Below are 21686 nucleotides of genomic sequence, written 5' to 3' on the forward strand. Positions count from 1 at the left end.
ATGGAAAAATGACATACTTTACCTTGAAACACGCTCTGGTTTCATATCGTGTTCTTTCTACTTTACCGCCGCCATAAACTTTCACCTCCTCTGACTATGTCCTCTCCGTCCACCCCCCCACCTCCACGTGCACTGTTCTGCCGTGCGCTCTCACGTGCACATGCCCCTCTGAAAGCCGAGCCCACATAATGGCCCCATTGATCCTTGGAGCGCGCGGCAGTAAACCATGATCAAGGCTGCGCTCACGTGTCGTACTGTCCACACATGTCGCAACACTCTTCACTCCACCGTTCTGTCCATTCACTTCCCGGCTCTGGCCAGTTATTTCAAAAGGCTTTTTTTCTCCATTGGAACGCTATTCACGCAACACAGCATTATAAGGTGATGTGCGATTAGGAAAGTTGGGCAAAAATGGACAGTAACCAAAGCAATGGCGTTCATCCAAATGCGACGCGTGAAAGTGCATTTTTGGATGAATCGCAGCTTGACTTGGTCGGACAAAGAGCGACGAGGAAGAGACCAACGTTCAAGGAAAAACTGAGGTCCCGTTTCCGGTGAGTTACTGGATTTTGAAAAAGGAGAGACGAACAAAGTGTTTTTGAATGTTTATAGAGCAGATACGCTTTAGACTACGGCAGGTATCAACGTCAGCACTGCCCTCTTGAGGCGATTGGTTGAGACACAAAGCGGCGTGCTGTGATTGGCTGAAAGCATCAAAAGTCTTCCTGGTTTAACTTAATCCTGATGTTTTTGGGATCATTACGTCTTAAAATGTTGTTCTTTTGCGTTGAAGGTTTTCTGGACCTAGAATGAAGTCCCTAGTCCTTGGTCTGGTCCCAGTTCTCTCCTGGTTGCCTCAGTATAACCTCAGGCAGAACACGGTGGCAGATCTGGTGTGCGGAGTCAGCATCGGCATCATGCACCTGCCACAAGGCGAGAGGACAAAAACAACACTTCCAAATGCTGATCGTTCGTTACTCATTCTTACAAAATAACTTATTAAATTAAACACAACTTAAAAGGGCTGTACACAGTTTTCTTTCCCACGTAATATTAGGTAAAATCTGTTTTGCTCCAGTGCAGATGTATTGTAAAGGGGTAAAAATTAGACCGCAGTGTGCTGTCTGCATCTACTTATATTTTATTCTCCACAAAGCAGGAAGTGGTTGAGCAGTTGAGTGGTTAAATGAGGAGGAGAAACAATAGTTAAATGCTCCTAAAAGCTGATTTTGCATAATAGGTCACCTTCTCATCACAATGAATAATTTGGACGGTTGGAAGGCATTATGTAAGTGAGCAATCCATTTGGACCACTGCAAACTGTTTAAAGCAAAAGTTCTGATTTTCAGATTTTACGAAAATCTTTTACAGTCACAATAAACTCAAAAGATGTATTTTATCTCAATTTATAGCGATCCAGGTTAATTTTGTAAAGGCCAACCCTCTACAAGAAAGGTTATATAGCGTAACCTTTAGTGAAGCCAGTTTGATTCTACTTAATGTTGTCTTTGCTTTTATTTGTCCACAACATCCATAAACAAAAGCCCATATTCATTCTTATGTTTCCGATGGCTCATGATATATTTTTCTTGTTCTCTTTTCAGGAATGGCCAATGCGATGCTGGCGGGGGTCCCTCCGGTGTACGGCCTGTACTCCTCTCTGTATCCACTCGTCATTTACTTCATCTTTGGCACCTCCAGACATCTCTCCATTGGTAATATAAACATCTATTCAAATACATATATATCCGCTAACTTGATTGTGTGTTTGTGCGTCAGGAACCTTTGCGGTCTTGGCCATCATGATTGGTTCTGTCACTGCTGATGTAGAGCAGAGTCTGGCTGGTTCAGATGCCAATGTGGAGACGGCCAAAGTGAATGCTGCCATAGAGCTCACCTTCATCTGTGGACTCTTGCAGGTGAAACACACACACATTGTGGTTAGAACTCTCGCTGCAAAGATCCACAGACTTTTCTGTATGAAGTCTGCATGTTCTGCTATACATGGGTTCTGTTATATGCAACATTTTGATAACTTTTTCTTTTCTTTTAAATTGTTACTCACTTTAACAATAGTCCTAGTTGCTCGTCATTCAGCAGTAAAAAGGGCATTCAAAAAGAACATATGTTGAGGTGATTACACTACCCTGGGGTCCACGAGATTGCACAGGTGAGGACCTGAATTCTTGTTTGTTGCAAGCAATTACACAAGTGATTATGCAACCATTTTGTTTTTCATGCCAAATATTGGAAGTTTGTGTTGTTCTTGCAAAGCAATTTTTTCTGCAGCTTTTAACAGATTTTGAGAAATATACTTTACAACAACATATAGTCTGGACCCAGTCTTATAAATAATACAGACCTCTGCAGAATCAGTGAGGGGAGCACTATACGCTGTTACTCTGACGGGAGAGGAGTTTAGATGACCAATGAGCTAATTGTTCAGCTTTGTTTGAGTTTGGTCTGAGGTGTGCGAGAGGGAGTGAGGACCAGTGTTTCTACATAGAAAATACAGAAAAGTCTGGACACCAGGCTAGTAAATCTGTCCTCCCATTGCATCTAATCAGAAACTAGCCATTGCCTTTAACTGAGTTGATTCTTCAATTCACTTTTTTTTTCTTTTACAATAATGTTTCCAAAATATTACGACTCTTCTGAGTATGATGTAACATTTAGTGATGTTAAGTTTATATGTGGAATTATATTTTGAACTGTCACATATATATGAATTAAACATTGCGTGCCAACTGCACCGTTTAGACTACACAGCAGTCACTTAATAAGATGTTTCTGATGATCCCCAGTTGGCGTTGTTGCTGCTGGTGGGTGGAGGGGTGGTGCGCTGGCTCTCTGTCACGGTGGTGCGAGGGTACGTGTCTGCGGCTGGGATCCACGTTATCATTCTGCAGCTGCCTCTGATGATGGGCATCCAGACCCAGAGACACTCCGGGCTTCTGCCTTCTATACGGGTCAGAACACACTTCACAATATGTACAGCGACTCCCCAGAGAAAATGTCAGTATCTGTTTGTTGTTTTGCACTCAAGGAGACTTTTAGACCAGTGGAACCCACTCTCTGACAATGTGTCTTTTCAAGGCCATTTTTGAAGCTATAGAGTAAAGGCTTAAACATTCATACCTATGACAACATTTTATTAGTAATGTGTCTGTTCAGTTGTCATTACGCTTAATGAGAAATACATAATGATTTTTTTTTACTTTTAATTTGTGTATATTTTAATCATATACATTTGCTGATAAAATTGGGTACCATTTTATTATAACTACACCTTAATTAACATTGATAAAGCATCAACAAATACTTAATCATTATGAACAACATGATACAATTTGTTCATTATGACTTAAGTCTTTATTAAGGCTGTTAAAGGTGTTGTTACTATAAAGTCACACCTAAAATTATGACACCTTACCTTACCTTGTTTTTCCCTTCCTCGTTTATTAGATGCAGAGAAAACCCCTATTGATTCTCCATGTATTTGTCTTGTTTTTACGTATTTTATTTTTTACGTATTTTCCCGAGCAACATCAACATTAGCAGGAGGTATTTTGGAGAAGCTGTGTACAGGACTACTTCCGCTGACTCCATTTAAAGCAGATTTCACCACAAAGTCAAGGACGGCGCACTCGGAACAGGCTCTTCTCAGTTATTGCCAGCTCCACTCGGCAGAAGGTCCTCGGGCCACACTTTGAACACCATTTCATCCGTAGCTTTATGTAACTACTTCTCCGCAATATCAAGGAGCCAAGGAGAGGTGCCACAACTCACTGCAATGGAGTGTTTGAGAAGGTGGCGTGTAAAATGTAATACAAACAACTGATCAGTGCTACAGTCGCGGATGTAATCACAAATATAGATGGATATGAGAATGTTTATGTTAAAGATGCACTGCGTAACTTTTATGGTGAGTATTAAAGGAGTTTTTATTTAACTATAGTATAAGAAGATCATGATTTACATTTTCTCCATTGCAAACTGCAATATGGAGCTAAAACAGCTTAAACAGGTCTATTGACTTACGGTTTAAAACTGCAGAACTGATCAGCCCCGCCCCATAAAGGCGGGGCTTATCTATCACCAATCTATCACCGTAAGTAATAGATTGTCAAATACAACATCTATTTTTCATTTTTAGTGTAGAGCGCAGATATTGCAACTGTGGCTAAAGTAGAACACAATCAGGGAACAACTGAGGCAATGCAAAACCAAGGCCTTTTATTTTATTACAAACATGTTTACATTTACGTTTTGTCTTGCAGACTATATGGGACGTCCTGTGCAGTGCCCCCTCTTCACTCCCCGCTGCCTTGGGCCTGTCTTCCGTCTCTATTTTGATTCTTATTGGAGGAAAACTATTCAACATCAGATTCAAAAGCAAACTCCCTGTGGCCGTGCCCTGGGAACTCATTCTGGTAATAAACACATAAATAGTATTTTCACTAATTAAAATTAAAAGGCTAATATGTCCCACTCTCTGCTGTGAGTGCTCCCGACCGTTTATTTTCTGCCCTTTAATTACCCTGTTGTAACTAAAGTAAGAAAATAGAGCCATCGTTAGCTTCTGTCTTATTTTAGACCTCCGAAAATCCAAAAAATGAACAATGAAACAATGACTAAATACATATAAAAAGAACAAAAAATTTATAAAAACTGTGTCCTTACTGCGAGTGAGCTTGTATCTCCACAAACCTGACTCGTACTTGGCCTGAAGGAGCCTCCACCTGCTTGTTTCCATGGAAAGTATGGAATGAAACATATTCATCTGCACGAAGAATGTTGTTAACTTTCTTTTTCCATGGAATCATGCAAGTGACATTCCACCTCTAGAAAGTGACATACTGTGCCTTTTGTTGTTCAAAAGTATATTCAGTACTTTTGAACAACAAAACACAATTTAAACATATTTGTTTGACAGCTTTTCATTTTTTGAGTTATGAAATGTGTTGACTCTTTCAAGCCTAAATAAATGGAGAGCGTGGCAGTGTAATATCTATGGCAAACATTATGAAAATCTTTCCTCTAAAAAGCTGATTTCATGACCTTGATAAAGCCAATTGAGGAGACGATGATTATTTCACAGATGATCTAAGAAACTCACTAAACAACATGCGGGCGCTTCAGAAACGAGAGCACAAACACAAGCACAGATCTTGACCCATTTTCACTCGTCCCAGTGATGTCAGACCTGATGGCTCCAGAACCCACAGACTTACTCAAACTCTTACATAAGTCTGCATGAGTCAGTCACTACAGAGGAACAGAGAGGCGGCGCTGGGCGGGGCATTGTTGTCCTCCATCTGGGACGGACTGGAGATGCAGTTACAGAATATTGGAAATCAGAATAATGATATTGGCATTTGTTAAGATTTGTTTATTTCCTGAGCCTAGAAAATTTTGTTTCATATTTTGTAATTGCTTTTTTGTATCTTCTGCATTTTCCATGGCAGAACCTTATAATTTAAATACAGAGTGGGGGGAAAATAAAACATGAAAAACCATCTGTGTGTGTTTCAGGTCATTTTGAGCACGCTGGTGTCGGTGCAGATGGACCTGTCCGGGGCGCACCATGTGAAGGTGGTGGGACCTATTCCCAGTGGGTCAGTACAAAACCACTCGGGGTGGTCATAGTGTTTGTCACATATCCGCTGCCAGGCAGTGCTGACATAATCCTGGACATATGGGGATGTGCTGCGTGAAAGAAGAACAAACAAAAATCTCTCAATCTCTCAAATCCCCTTTTCTCTATTTTTCTATAGATTTCTTTCGATTGACTTAACGGCATGAAGTTAGACTCTTGACATTCCCTCCTCTTTCTCCTCAGCCTCTCTCCCCCGTCTCTCCCCTCTCTCTCCCCTCTTTCCTCTCTCTTCCTCCCCGCTCTTTCTAATGCTCTGGTTGGATTCAGCTTCCTCTCTGCCCTGGGTTCAATGTTTGCCCAAAAACATGGCTACAAAGTGGACCACAACCAGGTAGGTAAGTTTATTTGTAGAGCACTATTCGTACACAAGGCAATTCAAAGTGCTTCACACAAAAGGCAAGAAATTAAAATCACACAGACATGACAGAAATCACCAAGCTGTTTGAGACATAAAAGAGAAGAGTGCAAATAGAATCATTTCTCTCATATGCACAGCTAAACAAAACTGTTTTAAGCTTAGATTTGAACATTGTCAGAGTAGAACCTGTCTCACATCTTCAGGACTGTTCCAGATGATTTTAGCTGCATAAAACTGAGCTGAATCCTTTTCTGGTGGTGGTGGAGCGGCTGCTGATGAATCTTTTGGTGGAGGCTGTGGTTGTGGTGCTGTTGATGTTGAAACATTGCCTCTGTCTCTGGCTGATGGAGCAGGAATTCTTCTCTCATTCCTCTCTTCTCTAACTATCTGCTCAGGACCCTGTCCAGGCCCAGTCCAATGCCTCAGAGCGTGGAGCAGGTTCTCTGTCAGCACCCTCACTCCACCTCTGCACCCTCACTCCACCTTAGCACCCTCACTCCACCTCTGCACCCTCACTCCACCTCTGCACCCTCACTCCACCTCTGCACCCTCACTCCACCTCTGCACCCTCACTCCACCTCTGCACCCTCACTCCACCTCTGCACCCTCACTCCACCTCAGCACCCTCACTCCACCTCAGCACCCTCACTCCACCTCTGCACCCTCACTCCACTTCTGCACCCTCACTCCACCTCTGCACCCTCACTCCACCTCTGCACCCTCACTCCACTTCTGCACCCTCACTCCACCTCTGCACCCTCACTCCACCTCTGCACCCTCACTCCACCTCAGCACCCTCACTCCACCTCTGCACCCTCACTCCACTTCTGCACCCTCACTCCACCTCTGCACCCTCACTCCACCTCTGCACCCTCACTCCAAATCTGCACCCTCACTCCACCTCTTCACCCTCACTCCACCTCTGCATAGGTGGGGGCCATTTCTCTTAAACAGGTCCTCTCGTTTCCAGAATAGATAGAAGTTCTCAATGTAGTGTAGTCCTCTAGGAGCACACTCTTTGGACAGCCATGTGTTCAGCTGAAGCAGCCGGCTACACTTGTTTATCCTCCTGTCGATGTTTGGGAGAGGTCCACTTATGAATGTTTTTATTTACATTTTATCAAGCACGTCAAATAACTTCAAGAAGTCTCTTTTCTAAACTTCAGTCTGTTCTCGTCGTCTGTTCTCGTCGTATGTCCACTGCACCCACGTGCACAATCAGCTGTTTAACTTCTCGATGTTTGGCCAAAACATTAGGAAGGAGTGACATTCATTGTGACATAGGGAAAGTGTGTTGTGTGCATTCTTCCATGTCTCACAGCACATGTTACATGTTCTGTCTCTAACAAGAAGTCTCTGCTGTGACCTTCACATATGACACAGAGTCTGTCTGCTGCCTTTTGCCATGGCTCCCATTTTCTCTTTGTTCATTTACTTCAATCTCTGAAAGTGGTAAAAATCCTTTTGTAAGCTGTATTTTAGATAACTTTATATTATCTTTGTATTTTTTGGCTTTGCACCGACTTTGTTCCAAAATACAACTGGTTTTAGGAAAGACACAGAGTCACTCCGGTTTAAATTTAAATTTAGCCATGTTTCTTGTATAAACGTGGTAGTGGTGGTAGTGCTAGTAATTGTAGCTATTATTATTTTCTTTATTTGTTCAGGACAGTACATGTTAAAGTACACACATGACACAAATGTTGATCCACATTCACTCTCACAAACACACTCTCATGCTCGGACACTGGAGGCAGTGTGGGAAGTCTGGTGCCCAAGGACACAATGGCAGTATGCACTACCGCCTGGTGGTGGTGCTAGTAGTAGTAGTAGTAGTAGTAGTAGTAGTAGTAGTAGTAGTAGTAGTAGTAGTAGTACTAATACTCAAACTCCTAAATGTGCTAGGACATTTTATTTTTACGCCAAAACGTGTTCTATATTTCTCACTTCCAAACATGGCAGACCTAATTGGCTCCATCCCAAATGAAGTGTCAGCTCAGATCTGCTGTTACATAACTCCCCATGTGTCTGCACAAAACAGACTGAAGGCTTTGGTGAGGAAACCAACGGTTACCCAAACGGTGCTCTGGAATGACAAAAAGAGGGTATAGTAAATCATTTAAAGATTGCACTTGTCAACTCACAAGTAGTTTATAATCCCACAGCAGGAACGTTTGCTGGAAACGTCTTTAAACACTGGTCATTGGGGAGAAAACAAGGCTATGTCAATAACTATATGTTGTATATTATGATAATGTGATTTATTACTGTGTATTTCCTGCAGGAGCTGCTGGCGTTGGGCCTGTGTAACTCAGTGGGATCCATGTTCCAGTGTTTTACAGTGAGCTGCTCTTTCTCCAGAAGCACCGTGCAGGACAGCATCGGCGTCAAAACTCAGGTCACAGTCACTTTCAATCTACTCCAATCTAAGGGGGTGCACGGTGGCAAAGAGAACATCACATGATCTCTCTGGGTGGAGTCTGTATGTGTTACCATGGATTCTCTCCGGGTACTCTGGCTTCCTCCCACAGTCCAAAGACATGCATGTGTTAGGTGAAAATTGGCAACTCTAAATTGTCCCAATGGACAGGAATTGCAATTTAGTATATTCTGCTATAACACTTAAAACATTGCATCTGGTTCGTCCAATGCTATGTTCTATGCTATGCTATGTCCATGCTATGTCCATACTAAAAAAATAAACCCATGACTATAATGATGGAGGTTTTTATGTTCACTTTCTTTATGGCAGGTGGCAGGTTTGGTGTCAGCTTTGATGATTTTACTGATTCTGCTAAAGATTGGACATTTATTCGAACAACTGCCAAAGGTAAAAATTACTTATAATGTGTAATTAAATCCCAATTGTGTAATATTTCAGCAATCATATATAGTGAAATAAAAACATTTATTGCAATATGTTATTATTGCTCAAAAATATAGTACCTGGAAAACCATGCCCTCTATAGTATGAGCGGCCTTGCCTTTCGCTGTCTCTGCTGACACATGTCCTATCTTCTGCTGACACATGTTCTGTCCTCTGCTGACACAAGTCCTGTCCTCTGCTAACACATGTTCTGTCCTCTGCTGACACATGTCCAGTCCTCCGCTGACACATGTTCTGTCCTCCGCTGACACATGTCCTGTCCTCTGCTGACACATGTTCTGTCCTCTGCTGACACATGTCCTATCTTCTGCTGACACATGTTCTGTCCTCTGCTGACACATGTTCTGTCCTCTGCAACTCTTTCGTCCTTGCCTTCAATGATAAAATTTCCAACTTCACACCCACCTCCAGTCAAACAACCTTTATGAACCCCTCCAATCTGGCTTCCGCCCACTTCACAGCACTGAAACTGGTCAAAGTACTCAACGATCTCCTCACCTCTGCAGACTCCGGGGCCCTCAACATCCTGTTACTACTAGACCTCAGCGCAGCCTTTGACACTATAAACCATTCCATCCTCCTACAAAGGCTGCGCCAACTGGGTGTTGAGGGCTCTGCACTTGACTGGCTCACATCCTACCTCACCAACAGGCAAGAGTTCATCTCCCTCTCCGGTCACTCATCCACCCTCTCCCCAGTAACGCAGGGGTCCCCCAGGGCTCAGTCCTCGGCCCCCTCATCTTCATCTGCTACATCTTCCCCCTTGGTCACATCCTCCGCCAACTCAACCTGGACTTTCACTGCTACGCTGACGACACCCAGATATACCTCACCACCAAATCCACCCAAAACCCTCCCCTCAGCCACACCGAAACCTGCATCTCTACAATAAAATCATGGCTAACTCCCAACTTCCTCAAACTGAACAGTGATAAAACAGAGCTCCTCCTCATTGGCACCAAATCCACTCTCAATAAAACTGGCCCCTTTTCACTCAGCATCGACACCTCGACCATCACCCCCTCTACCCTGGTACGCAATCTCGGTGTCATCATGGACCCCACCCTCTCCTTCACTCCCCATGTCAGCCACATCGTCAAGACCTCATACTTCCACCTCCGCCGCATCGCCAAAATCCGACACTGCCTCACCCTCCCCGCTGCTGAATCCCTCATCCATGCCTTCATGTCCTCCCGCCTCGACTACTGCAACTCCCTCCTCACTGGCATCTCCTCCCATTCCCTCCACAGACTCCAAATGGTCCAAAACTCCGCTGCCCGCCTCCTCACCTACACCCGGTCCCGTGATCACATCACTCCCGTTCTCCGCTCTCTCCATTGGCTCCCCATCAAGCAGCGCATCAACTTCAAAATACTCCTCCTCACCTTCAAAGCGCTTCACCGCCTTGCCCCCCCCTCTACCTGTCTGACCTCCTCATCCCCCACCGCCCCTCCCAATTTCTCCGATCCTCCTCCTCTCTCACCCTGACTGCACCAACATCCCGACTCAAAACCCTTGGTGACAGAGCGTTCTCCCGAACAGCACCCCGACTCTGGAACTCCCTCCCCCAACCTGTCCGCCACTCTCCCTCACTCACAACATTCAAATCCCGCCTAAAAACATACCTCTTCACCCAAGCCTATGGCCTCCCCTACCCCTAGCCTCCTCTACCCCATTGCCTACACTTCTACCCCCTGTTACATCCCCATCTTTTTCTCTCTACTTCTTCTGTCTTGTTCATTTTATCTGTATATTAATGTGTATTGTACGTGCTGTCCCCCCCTGTCTGTAAATACCCCCCCTTTTTTATATATGTTCAGCGTCTTTGGGTCACTGAAAAGCGCTATACAAATAAAAGTTATTATTATTATTATTACATGTCCTATCTTCTGCTGACACATATTCTGTCCTCTACTGACACATGTTCTGTCCTCCGCTGACACAAGACCTGTCCTCCGCTGACACATGCTCTGTCCTCTACTGACACATGTTCTGTCCTCTGCTGACACAAGTCCTGTCCTCCACTGACACATGTTCTGTCCTCCACTGACACATGTTCTGTCCTCTGCTGACACAAGTCCTGTCCTCCGCTGACACATGTTCTGTCCTCTGCTGACACAAGTCCTGTCCTCCGCTGACACATGTTCTGTCCTCTGCTGACACAAGTCCTGTCCTCCGCTGACACACGTCCTGTCCTCCGCTGACACAAGACCTGTCCTCTGCTGACACATGCCTCATGTATGTTTTGTGTGTGGTTTTCAGTGTGTGTTGGCTGCTGTGATTGTGGTGAACCTTCAGAAAACGTTGACTCAGCTCAAAGACCTGTGTGAGCTCTGGAGGACGGACAGGACAGACCTGGTCAGTTACACCCACATGTTTAAACACTAGAATACTTTTTTCTATTCACAAGTCATACATACTCATTTGTGTTAGACTTTATTATCTATTTTATGATTTAAATTTATTGTCAAAGAATAAGAAATGTCATGTCAAGTACAATAATGTTCAGTGACATGGTTTTTCAGTTACAGGAACCAAGTACAAAAGTAAAAGTACTTTACTTGAATAAAAGCTTTGGGTACTATTTGTCTGAAATGACTGACTGGGTATATTCCTGTGTCTAAAGGTTGTGAGTGAAGACTGGATTTTCTTTATCACAACATTTAACAATACTTTTACATTTTACTCTTGAAGTACATTTTTAAATGTGTACTTTAATACTTTTACTCATGTAGATTTTTTTTTTATTTGATACTACTACTTCACATAAGTCTCAGAATGGAGTACTTGTGTCTCCACTGCTCCATAGTTCAGGCTCTCATAAGACACTTTTGGGGCTGTACGTTCTGGCTCTGACAGTGTGTTTGGCTGGCCTCGTTCTTCTCCACTCTGGTCTTTAACCTGGACCTGGGACTGGCCGTGTCTGTGGGTGTCTCTGTTCTCTCGCTGCTCTACCGGACTCAACGGTCAGTTACACAACTTCATTTTTCAAAAGAACTGTCAACACGAATAACATTTGAAATATAAAAATGAATTTTCCTGGATGTGGGTCGATGACACTTCCCAAATGTTCCTCTGCATTGTTCAGCACATGACTCACTGTTTACAAAGCCTCTCACTTTGTTGGTTGGTTTTCTATTTTTTTTATTTTGTTTGATGTTTTATTTTCATTTTTTCTTAGCTTATCGGCTGCTCCGGTCATTCTGGGTCAAATATCTGACACGGGCCTTTACAGAGATACAAAAGTGTACTCAAAGGTAACACAAGTCACAGTATAAACTTCAGAAAAATAAAATAACTGACCAAAACACAAGATGACATAAAAATCTAGATAATAATGTGAATGTTGTTTGGAAAGTATGCAAAATGTGAGTATCAAGTATATTCCGTTTACAGTCAAAATGGTTACAATCTAAAAAATAAAAATGAGAACAAATGGTGTAAACTTTCTAATTAGGGTGATATTTCTGCACTTTCCTAATTATATTTACAGACATTTCACATTTGTCTGATAATGAATCCTCTACTCTAATGCAGAGGACACATTTCCCTATAATAAAGTGTACCTTAACCTTAACCTTACTGCTAAAGACATGTTTAAACACATTTCTGTTGAATTAATGGAATATTCTCTAAATAGTGTTATCATAGTGTTACTTTAAAAAAAAAATTGTCAAGATTTATTTTTGTCAATATTGCTCATCTCTAATTACACTAATCATAGTTGAATTTCACATAGTATCTCCCTCCAAGTTTTATAGATTAATTTAACCCCAAACTAGGGCCAACTCCAGTTAAATTATGTGGCTGTTTGCATCAGATTTGGCATAGATCTTTCATAATAAAATAAATAAACGAATAGAAACTGGTCAAAATTGGTAATGCCACTTGAGAGTACCTGAAATAATGTAATTTAAAAGGTGTGGCACCTGGTTTCTATTGTATCTTAAGAACATGAAAAACAGTTTGCAGCGGTTCAAATGCATAGCTCACTTGCCTTCTGAGCAGCATCCTAAAATGAGTTTATAGCCGCTTTTCACAACTTTCAGAAGCGAGAGTGAGTTTTGCCGTCACAATAAAGCCAATGCTGAGATTTGTCCTTGGAGGTCGAAACTCTGACCTCCAAGAGACATTTTCTCCTCATTTACCCCAGTTCCCATGTGATGTGAGGGTGTTCCAGAGGGAATTTACATGTTATTAGATTATAGTACTTTATTTTGGTGGCATGTTATTTTGTTAATATACTTTCTTTATTACTACGTAATAACTATGTGTTCTTATACTTATTCTAAAACTGCACAGGAAAGGTCACATTTTTGTATGACATTTTTAGTATCGCTACAAGTTCAAATATAATTATAATTTTGATGGTAGTTTTAGAATCGATGAATGTGATTTTTGATCATTTTGACGACCTCCAGGCCAAAGCGGTCCCAGGAGTGAGTGTCCTGTCTTGTCCTGGTCCATTGTACTTTGCCAACACCGGCCTGGTCTTAAACTCTATCAAAGAGGTACAATTATATTTACAAAGAACATGTTTTTATAGTCTATTCTAGCGTCGTTTTATACGTGATATCTTTCATTGCAGATACTAAAGGCTCCGGTTCCTCTCGCTTCCTCTTCCTCTCAAACCCAGACGCCATGTTTAGTCTTGGATTTCAGCTCGGTCCAGTTTGTTGATTCTGTGGCCATGAAAGCTCTCGCCGAGGTAATAAAAAAACACATGAATATAGACGACATTTTCCATAGAAAGTGAGGTCTGCGACGTTAACGACAGAGCAGTTTATACAAATACAGAGCTTTAGAGCCTGCCGCTTAGTCATGTGTGAGTCAGTATTACAATGTTCTCTGTAGTTGGCAGATAAACCGAAAACATTGACTGTTTTCCCCCGTGTTTCTCATCAGCTGCAGGTAAAAACAAGTCATAAACGTTTCGAGAATATTTGGAAAACTGTGCTTGGTAGTTTCATTTCAATATGAAGTCGAATGGTGTGACATTTTGGAAGTTCCATGTTTGCTCTTTATGTGGTGTTGTTTGACAAAGTGGTAGTTGGGGTAGTAGACATGTGTTTCAAGTATTTAATAAATGAATGAATGTATTTAAAACATGGACACTTTAAACAAATGTCATGTCACAAATAACAACACAAGTAGGAATGCAAAATGTTGTAAATAATCAAAGTATCTGGGGGAATTATCAGGAATTATGAGAGTGGGAAAAACATATCACATACACAAATTGTATTGGGGGGGTTGAATGTTCAAATATGTAGAAAATTGCGCGATAAAAGGTCAGTGACTAATATTCGGAAAAAAAACATCTGCAAAAATAAAATGTTTAAGAAATATTTAGCCCTTTTTTATTTTTGAAAATTCCACAACATTTCTGAGCTTTCTGTGAAGTCATACGTTACATTTTCTCTCTTCAACAACAAACTTTTTATTCAATGTGGCACAGTCGGTTAAGAAATGTCCAGGTTGCATTCACACTTACACAAACACAGCATCAAAATTGGGATTAAACTGGGACAGAACTGGGACTAAACCTGTCCAGGACTATGTCAGGACCAAACCAGGCTCAGTATGGACCTAAATGTAGCATTGACCCGGTCACGACACTTCAACCAACACAGCCTAGGTTTGTGATAGAAATAAAAAACCATACATAAAAACACAACAACATTTTGTTTTCGTCACTACACGTCACTAGAAGACTAATTCACAAAATAATCGTCTGTTATCCCTTTAAACTGTAATCACTAAACATGGACTTCCTCTTATCAAACAGCTGCTACTTTCTCTCAAATACTAAAGACTTCGAGTACTCTTTCCCGACTCGAGCGGCGACAGAACCGTCCGCTCACCCGTGTTCGGTGCAGCGAAGCGGCTGTTGCACTATCTATTTTTATCATTTACTAATTGCGTGCCTGAGAGTTCGGACTGGAGTGGTCATTAAACGCCGCGCTCCGATTGGTTCGTCTGACGTGCCGCTCGGCTCCGGTTGGTGGCTTCGCTTCGCGGTCACGAGCGTTAGATAATGGCGCCGTCCGTTTGGCCCGTTAGTCACATAATATAATAGATCCATGGTTAGTCACCTGCGGTTTTGTTTTTAACGGTGAAACGATTGTGTTTTGGAGATGACGGCGGAGGCGAAGTCCGTGGGAGGGACGGTGGCGATCGCGGCGTGCTCAGGTCAGTGCCACGTTTTTCCACACAGAACACAATAACGTCGATAAAAGGGCAGTAAACAATAGAAACAGATGTAATAAGATGTAATAAGTGATGGGATTGAACGCCAAAAACAGAGATGTAGTGGCAAAAACAATATTAAAAAGCAAACAAAAGAGTAGTGAATTAACCCAATAAACTGGTAAATACATTAATCACACTATAGTGGCAGAATACTTTTCTTCATAGGTTTGGCATTAGCTTAACTGAAAATGTGTCGATGAAAAGATTGATCTCGAACTCTATTTGATTTAGGTAATTTACCAGAAATATTTATTTATTTATTTACAAGGACATATCGATACTGAAAAAAATAGACTAAACTTGACATTTCCTTAATGGTTTTTGAATGGTAAGTATAAAACCACATGGAAACATTAATTAAACTACTGTTACTTTGTATCAAAAATCACATTCTATTGCTTTAAAAAGGATCGTTTTTATTATTATTGCAGTATTGAAATTGGTGTTGAGTACTGAGCCTATTCCTTAGTATGGATATTGAGTCTGAAATATGAATATAATGAGAACACAATCTAAATTAAAGCCGCAAGCGGCATCCAACTCTGCACTTTCGACTTGATAAAGATGGCGCCCTTATTGTGTGTTGAATTAAAAAAGAACTTGACAGACGGCGACACATTGGACATGGCCAATCCAGTGCAAATGAACACAAGTGTCAGTCAAATTTGCTGCTCCGCCGCACAGAGACCGTAGCACTTGGAATATAAATGTGGATAACTTTTGATGCCCCGCTTGTGTAGATGATATTCCCAAAAGTTAAGCTTGATCGGGCTATTGCCCACGGAGGAGTTCATTAAAGTGTGAAGCATAAATGTGAACATTTCAAAGATTTGCCGTTTTTCCCATTTGTGACAGTATATTTGCAGCTCCACGGCACAGAGACCGTAGCACTTAAAATCAAAATATGAATAACTTTTGATGCCCCGCTTGTGTAGATGATTTTCCGCAAATATGAACTTGATCGGACAATCGCCCTAGGAGGAGTTCGTTAGAGTGTGAAGCGTAAAAATGTGGTCATTTTAGAGCTTTTGCGGTTTCCCCATAGGAATAACATGGGACGTTTCTGTCATCGCTACGGCTACGCTGTACAAAATATGACTTTGGCTCCCATACTTTTATTTTGGGGATGGCAAATGAGAATTGTGTGCAAAATGTTATGTCATTTGGAAAAACTCTATTGTTTATAGGCCACTCTGAAGGCCAAATAGTCAGAATTCTGGGTAAAGTATGTGGCTCCGCCGCACAGAGACCGTAAATGTTATCCTTAAAATTTGAACAACTTTAGATGCCCCACTTGTCTAGAGGAAGTACACCGATTTTGAGGTTGGTGGGCAAAACGCCCTAGGAGGAGTTCGTTAAAGTGTGAAGCGTAAAAATGTGGTGATTTGAGCGATGTTGCGATTTTCCCATAAGGATAACATGGGATGTTTCTGTCATCGCTACGGTTACGCCGTACAAAATATGACTTTGGCTCTCATACTTTTATGATCAGGATGGCAAATTAGAATTTTGTGTAAAATATCATGTCATTTGGAAAAACTCTATTGTTTATAGGCCACTCTGAAGGCCAAATAGTCAGAATTCTGGGAAACGTTTGCGCCTCCGTCGCACAGAGACCGTAAAAACTATCCTTAAAATTTGGATAACTTTAGATGCCCCACTTGTCTAGAGGATGTACACCGATTTTGAGGTCGGTGGGCAAAACGCCCTAGGAGGAGTTCGTTAAAGTGTACCTAACCTAAAAATGTGGTAATTTGAGAGATTTTGCGGTTTTCCCATAGGGATAACATGGAAGGTTTCTGTCATCGCTACGACTACGCGGTAAAAATGAAGGCATTTGTCAGATTGGCTTCGCGGTCGTCATCCCAATGTAAAGTGCTCGTTTAGTGCGAACTTTTGCACGGGCTTCGCCCGTTTACAACGGTAATGTTCCATTTTCCTACAACTAATTAGTATGCACGGGGCGTGCATGAGTGGAGGAGTGCGTTAGTGAGTGTTTGGAAGTGGGCGAGCGCTTCGCGCTCGATTTTGTGCGCACTACGTGCGCACTTTCGCAGCCGTGCTTCGCACGGCCTTACGAGATTAATAGGCCTCTCGCCAGCTTGTGGCGCTCGGGCCTAATAATATTTTTAGCAAAAACAATATAGCCGTTTCCACATTAACAACAAATTATACATCGTTTGAAAGCTCTAAGCCTTCCCGATGCCGCCATGGGGTGGAATCATCCTTACGCGCTCGTCACTCCCTATTCCGTCGGGATGCCCCGCCCACTCCCCATAGACTTCCATTGATTTGAGCAGATACAAGCATGGCCCATGCCTGCGGCATGGATTCTAGTGTACGGGACGATGCCAGGAGGGTTTTTGGAGGAATGCAGCGCTTCGCGCTGCTGTTGTCAACAATGAGTGAATGGGCTATGCCCATTCACTCATTGTTGACTATTTCTGTCATAGCAGGAGTAAGTATGCATGATCCATGCCTTCGGCATGGGCTAGTTCACTGTACTTGCCAGGGGCGACGGGGTACCAAACATGCGGGCAGCACCCACATGTTTGGTCGGACAGTTGCAACGTTGCCTTCGGCAGCGTTGCGGGAGCAATAGGCCCTCCGCCCTGCTGGGGCCCGGGCCTAACTAATCAGTCAAACATGTTTGTGTCCTTCCAGACTCAGTCCTGTCCCAGCTGAGGAGCTCTGTGTCCACTTCTTGTTTGTTCCCTTCTGTTCACTTCGCTGTACAACACTGCGTACAGTTAATGGCAACGACTGACAAGCAAGTAGGTTTTCACACATTTTTATATATAGAACATTCCAAATGTGGCATGTCAGGGGTGTTTTAACTTTAGTCATTACTGTTAAAACCCAAATCAGAAAACCAACCTGGGCATTATGGGCCCAGGACCATATTGAAAACATTAAAAAGGCGCACAGATTTGTTGTTGACACGAGGCACATAGACATTTTTAATACAGGATATGATTTATTTATAAATAAGTTATTTCTATCAATAAATGTCATAATAAAAACAATCAATCACATTTATGTTGAGGTTAAGAAAAAGGCAAGGTGGCGGAGCATTCTTGTCCCATCCCCCATGACCTAAAAGTTAAAGTTAGTTTTAAAGGCGGAGCCGATATGGGCCTAAAATGCAGCTTTCCTTTTACCTACTGCTGGGAAACTTCGACTGCGCACCCTTGACGGGCAGTGGACGTGGCTAGTTCAGCCGGCTACATACAAAGCACGATCCAGGAGTTCCCCATAGCGCGGAGTGTCGTGGGGCGTGAACCTCACCACGGCACTAGAGTAACATAAATTAGTGGCGGTAGAATTAAAAGATTGAAGTGGAAAATGCAGAAACTACCTGAGGACAGGAGAACAGGGCATCGACAACAGCCCGATCTGAGGCGGAAGTGGGAGAAGCAGAGGAAGACACCTGCTGGCCAATTTGATTCAAAACCATCCACACCATCACACATACATTAACTTCAGAGACCGACCACCACTAAACTAAACACAAAAATGTAGCGGAGCACAACATTTTGACATTTTTGTTTTATTTCATCAAGAACCACAAATCCTAATGAGTAAACTTATAAAACAGAGCTGAAAGTTACATTGTGACTCATAATACTCGATGGCCAATATAACAAACAAACAACAAGTGTTTGTCTGCGCTGTCTTCAAACGACACAATTGTAGTGTTTATTATTCAAATGTACATGAAATGAATGGAATAGAAGGTTTATATCAGTACCATGGTTAGTATCAGCTATTCTTAACATGTCAGTCCTTGAAGTTTATACTGTTTTATACAACCGTAAAGCTCCTGTAGAATGCTAAATTGACTTTTGGGGTTTTAGCTGTAGCTCACTAGCAAGGACCACGACCCAAGCTACGATGCAAAGTGTTTATTGACATACGACAAACATGAACAACATAAATGTACAGAAGTGGATGCCGTTTTGGGGCTTCTGATGATGAGGCTGAAGGCTCATAGGCCTCGATACCCCCATCTAGGAGATAAATATAATGATTAAAAGAGGGTGGGATGGAGGGGTACGAAGTCACGAATGCTGATGTGTGTGACCTGGATGCTTAAAAAGTGTAGCTGCAAGAAGGGGAGTGAAAGAGGTGTGGTCCTGCTCCCGAGCTTAAGATAACAAACTTATCTTCATTTAATTGCCACAAACATGTCTTTTCTCGTTGCATTCACACTCAGCTTTTTCTTGTGTCATGTCGCTAACAGCTGTGCTCACAATAAACCACTCTGAGAACAGGCGACAGACACGGCACCAAATCCACACCATTATTTTAAGTCATAAAACTAATCAAAGCTTAAATATGGCACACAGTGATTCTATCAAATAATCACATGTCATTTTAAAATCTGTTTCAGGAGGTTTGAAGATTGAAGATACAGATTTCCACCTGTAGCGCTTGTGTGGGCTACAATGGTGTTTTTGATATGCTAATACATTTGTATGCTTTTTTAAATTATTAATATTAAAATGACATTTGTGAACAAGCTTTGAAATGTTTGTGTTTTATCGGGATATTGTAGTATTCAAGGGGCAGATGACATACAATTGTGTTCTTTCTGCTCCTTTTCATTCATTCTTTCTTTGTCATTGACGATAGATATGTATTAGCAAAATATAAATCAATATCTGTTCTTGTTGTAATAAAAACACCTTAAACAGGGCCGGTTCTAGCTTTAGGGGCCCAGTGAATAATATGTGGGGCCCCAACTACAAACTTAAACTAATCTACAAACATCACACAGGCCTACATTTTGTTCATACTTTGGGAGTAACACAAAACAATAACATTTTTGAGAACCTTAAAATTGATGAGGGCTATGAGTGCGTGAGCCTAGTCTATTTGTAATTAAAAAGGATTAAAATGATAGATACAGCCACAAGAAAATCACTGCATCATGGTACAAACTTCTAGGTAATGATTGGTCAACATGTCTCCAATAAATGCATTAATGCCAAGTTATTATCATGTAATATTAACATTAGTGACTTGGGTTTTGGCCAATAATAATATCCATGGGAGTGTCTGGAGATAACGGCCTCCTCTGATACATCGACATTTATATATTCACTATTTCTCCTCTCGTGATCTGTTTCTATGAGCACCAATCCAGCTTTGTCAGTCTCAATACTAAAACCGATACGTCGCCCTTTAAACCGTGCACCGGGCTGATATTGAAATGTATTGTGTATTTGATGTTACCGTCCCACTTGAGCCTAAAAGCTGTCACATGAAACAAAAAACGAATATCTTTGGAATATGACTTTGGCAGCAGGAAAAAAGCCATCTCAAGGAGCTGGATGACACAAATCCCCACGACGATTAAGGACTGGATTGACATTATAACAGACATCAGACATATGGAAAACATTACTTTCAGACAGGAAGTGAAACTTTTAAAAATTTGAAAAATCTTGGTCGAGATGGGATGTTTCTGCTGTTTCTGCCGTAACCTCATTCAAGTTTTATCAGATTGTGCCATTATTATTCTTATTTGTATTGTCATTATTTTTCATTGGTCTCAGTTCTTGTCCCCAGATATTGTGTATTGTGTACAAGGAAATTGAAAAACGTAAAAAAAAAAAAATATACATATTTAATTTTCTTTTTTTAATCAGACACAAAGTTGAAGTACAACAACAAAAAAGTTATTCATCCTTCAAGTATTGACAGAACAGCTTTGTAACGTTTAAACATCACAAAACGTTCTGACCCAGCTGCCGTCCTTTATATTCTACAACTGATACACTGGAAAATGTTTTAACCTCAAATAAGATAACGAGAGAATAAGTGCAAGAATTCAGCAGTATTTATCTGGATTTAAGAGACTGGCTTAAAATAACACTTGCTAGTGAAACATGCATAAAAGGTCTTTAGTTTAATCCTCTCATATTAAGATGGTAAAAATATACTTATTTGCACATTATTTTAGTCATTATTATTAGTAACATTATCTAGCATTTTTTACTGTAACGGAGCCGATACTTAATTTTACATTTTAATCCAATGTTTTTTTACATTTTAATACAACGCTCTTAAACATCACTACTACAAGAAACTCGATGAGTCAATCCCTTTATCATGTTTTGGCTTTTCATAATGATTGACAGACACTCAGACGTTCAGTTATTCTTTACAACCTCGAGTGGCTTTGGGATCTCTGCAAACGAGAAGTAGCCTCTGCAGACTCGCCCGACTTATTTCAGTGAGGCATTATAATATATGACATATTAAACGTTGACAATTCCTTGAACAAAATAAATAATTTGTGAACGATTTCTTCAGTGTGTTTTTGGTCATTGTTGGATGTTATTGCTGGAACTTTGACCTCGGGCGACTTGAAAGCAACGTCCAATCCATATCAAGACGTGCCTGACGAGTGGAGGAGAGGTCTCGCGTCACGACTGCTCTGACCGAAGGACCTCCTGGAAATAGGTGTTAACATTTGGGGCCGTGGGAGTTTTTTTTTGTTCATGCCTTTCTTTTCCTTCATT

General features: G+C 41.6%; 1 protein-coding gene across 1 annotated transcript; it reads left to right on the forward strand.

The window, feature by feature from the left end:
* The first annotated feature begins 769 nt into the window (after positions 1–769).
* LOC140363585 (prestin-like) lies at positions 770–18063 on the forward strand. Its single transcript, XM_072450220.1, has 17 exons — positions 770–933; positions 1605–1715; positions 1780–1919; positions 2805–2969; positions 4281–4433; positions 5536–5618; positions 5843–5990; positions 8302–8415; positions 8770–8847; positions 11167–11262; positions 11764–11870; positions 12086–12161; positions 13326–13415; positions 13493–13612; positions 15042–15096; positions 17821–17930; positions 18025–18063. Exons 1-17 carry the CDS (start codon positions 810–812, stop codon positions 18061–18063), a joined length of 1809 nt encoding a protein of 602 aa, XP_072306321.1. The 5' UTR covers positions 770–809.
* The last annotated feature ends 3623 nt before the right edge of the window (positions 18064–21686 follow it).

This window comes from Eucyclogobius newberryi, unplaced genomic scaffold (assembly GCF_026437365.1).
Source record: "Eucyclogobius newberryi isolate DKJ021-1_F unplaced genomic scaffold, fEucNew1.0.hap1 SCAF_17, whole genome shotgun sequence".
Classification (NCBI taxonomy): Eukaryota; Metazoa; Chordata; class Actinopteri; order Gobiiformes; family Gobiidae; genus Eucyclogobius; species Eucyclogobius newberryi.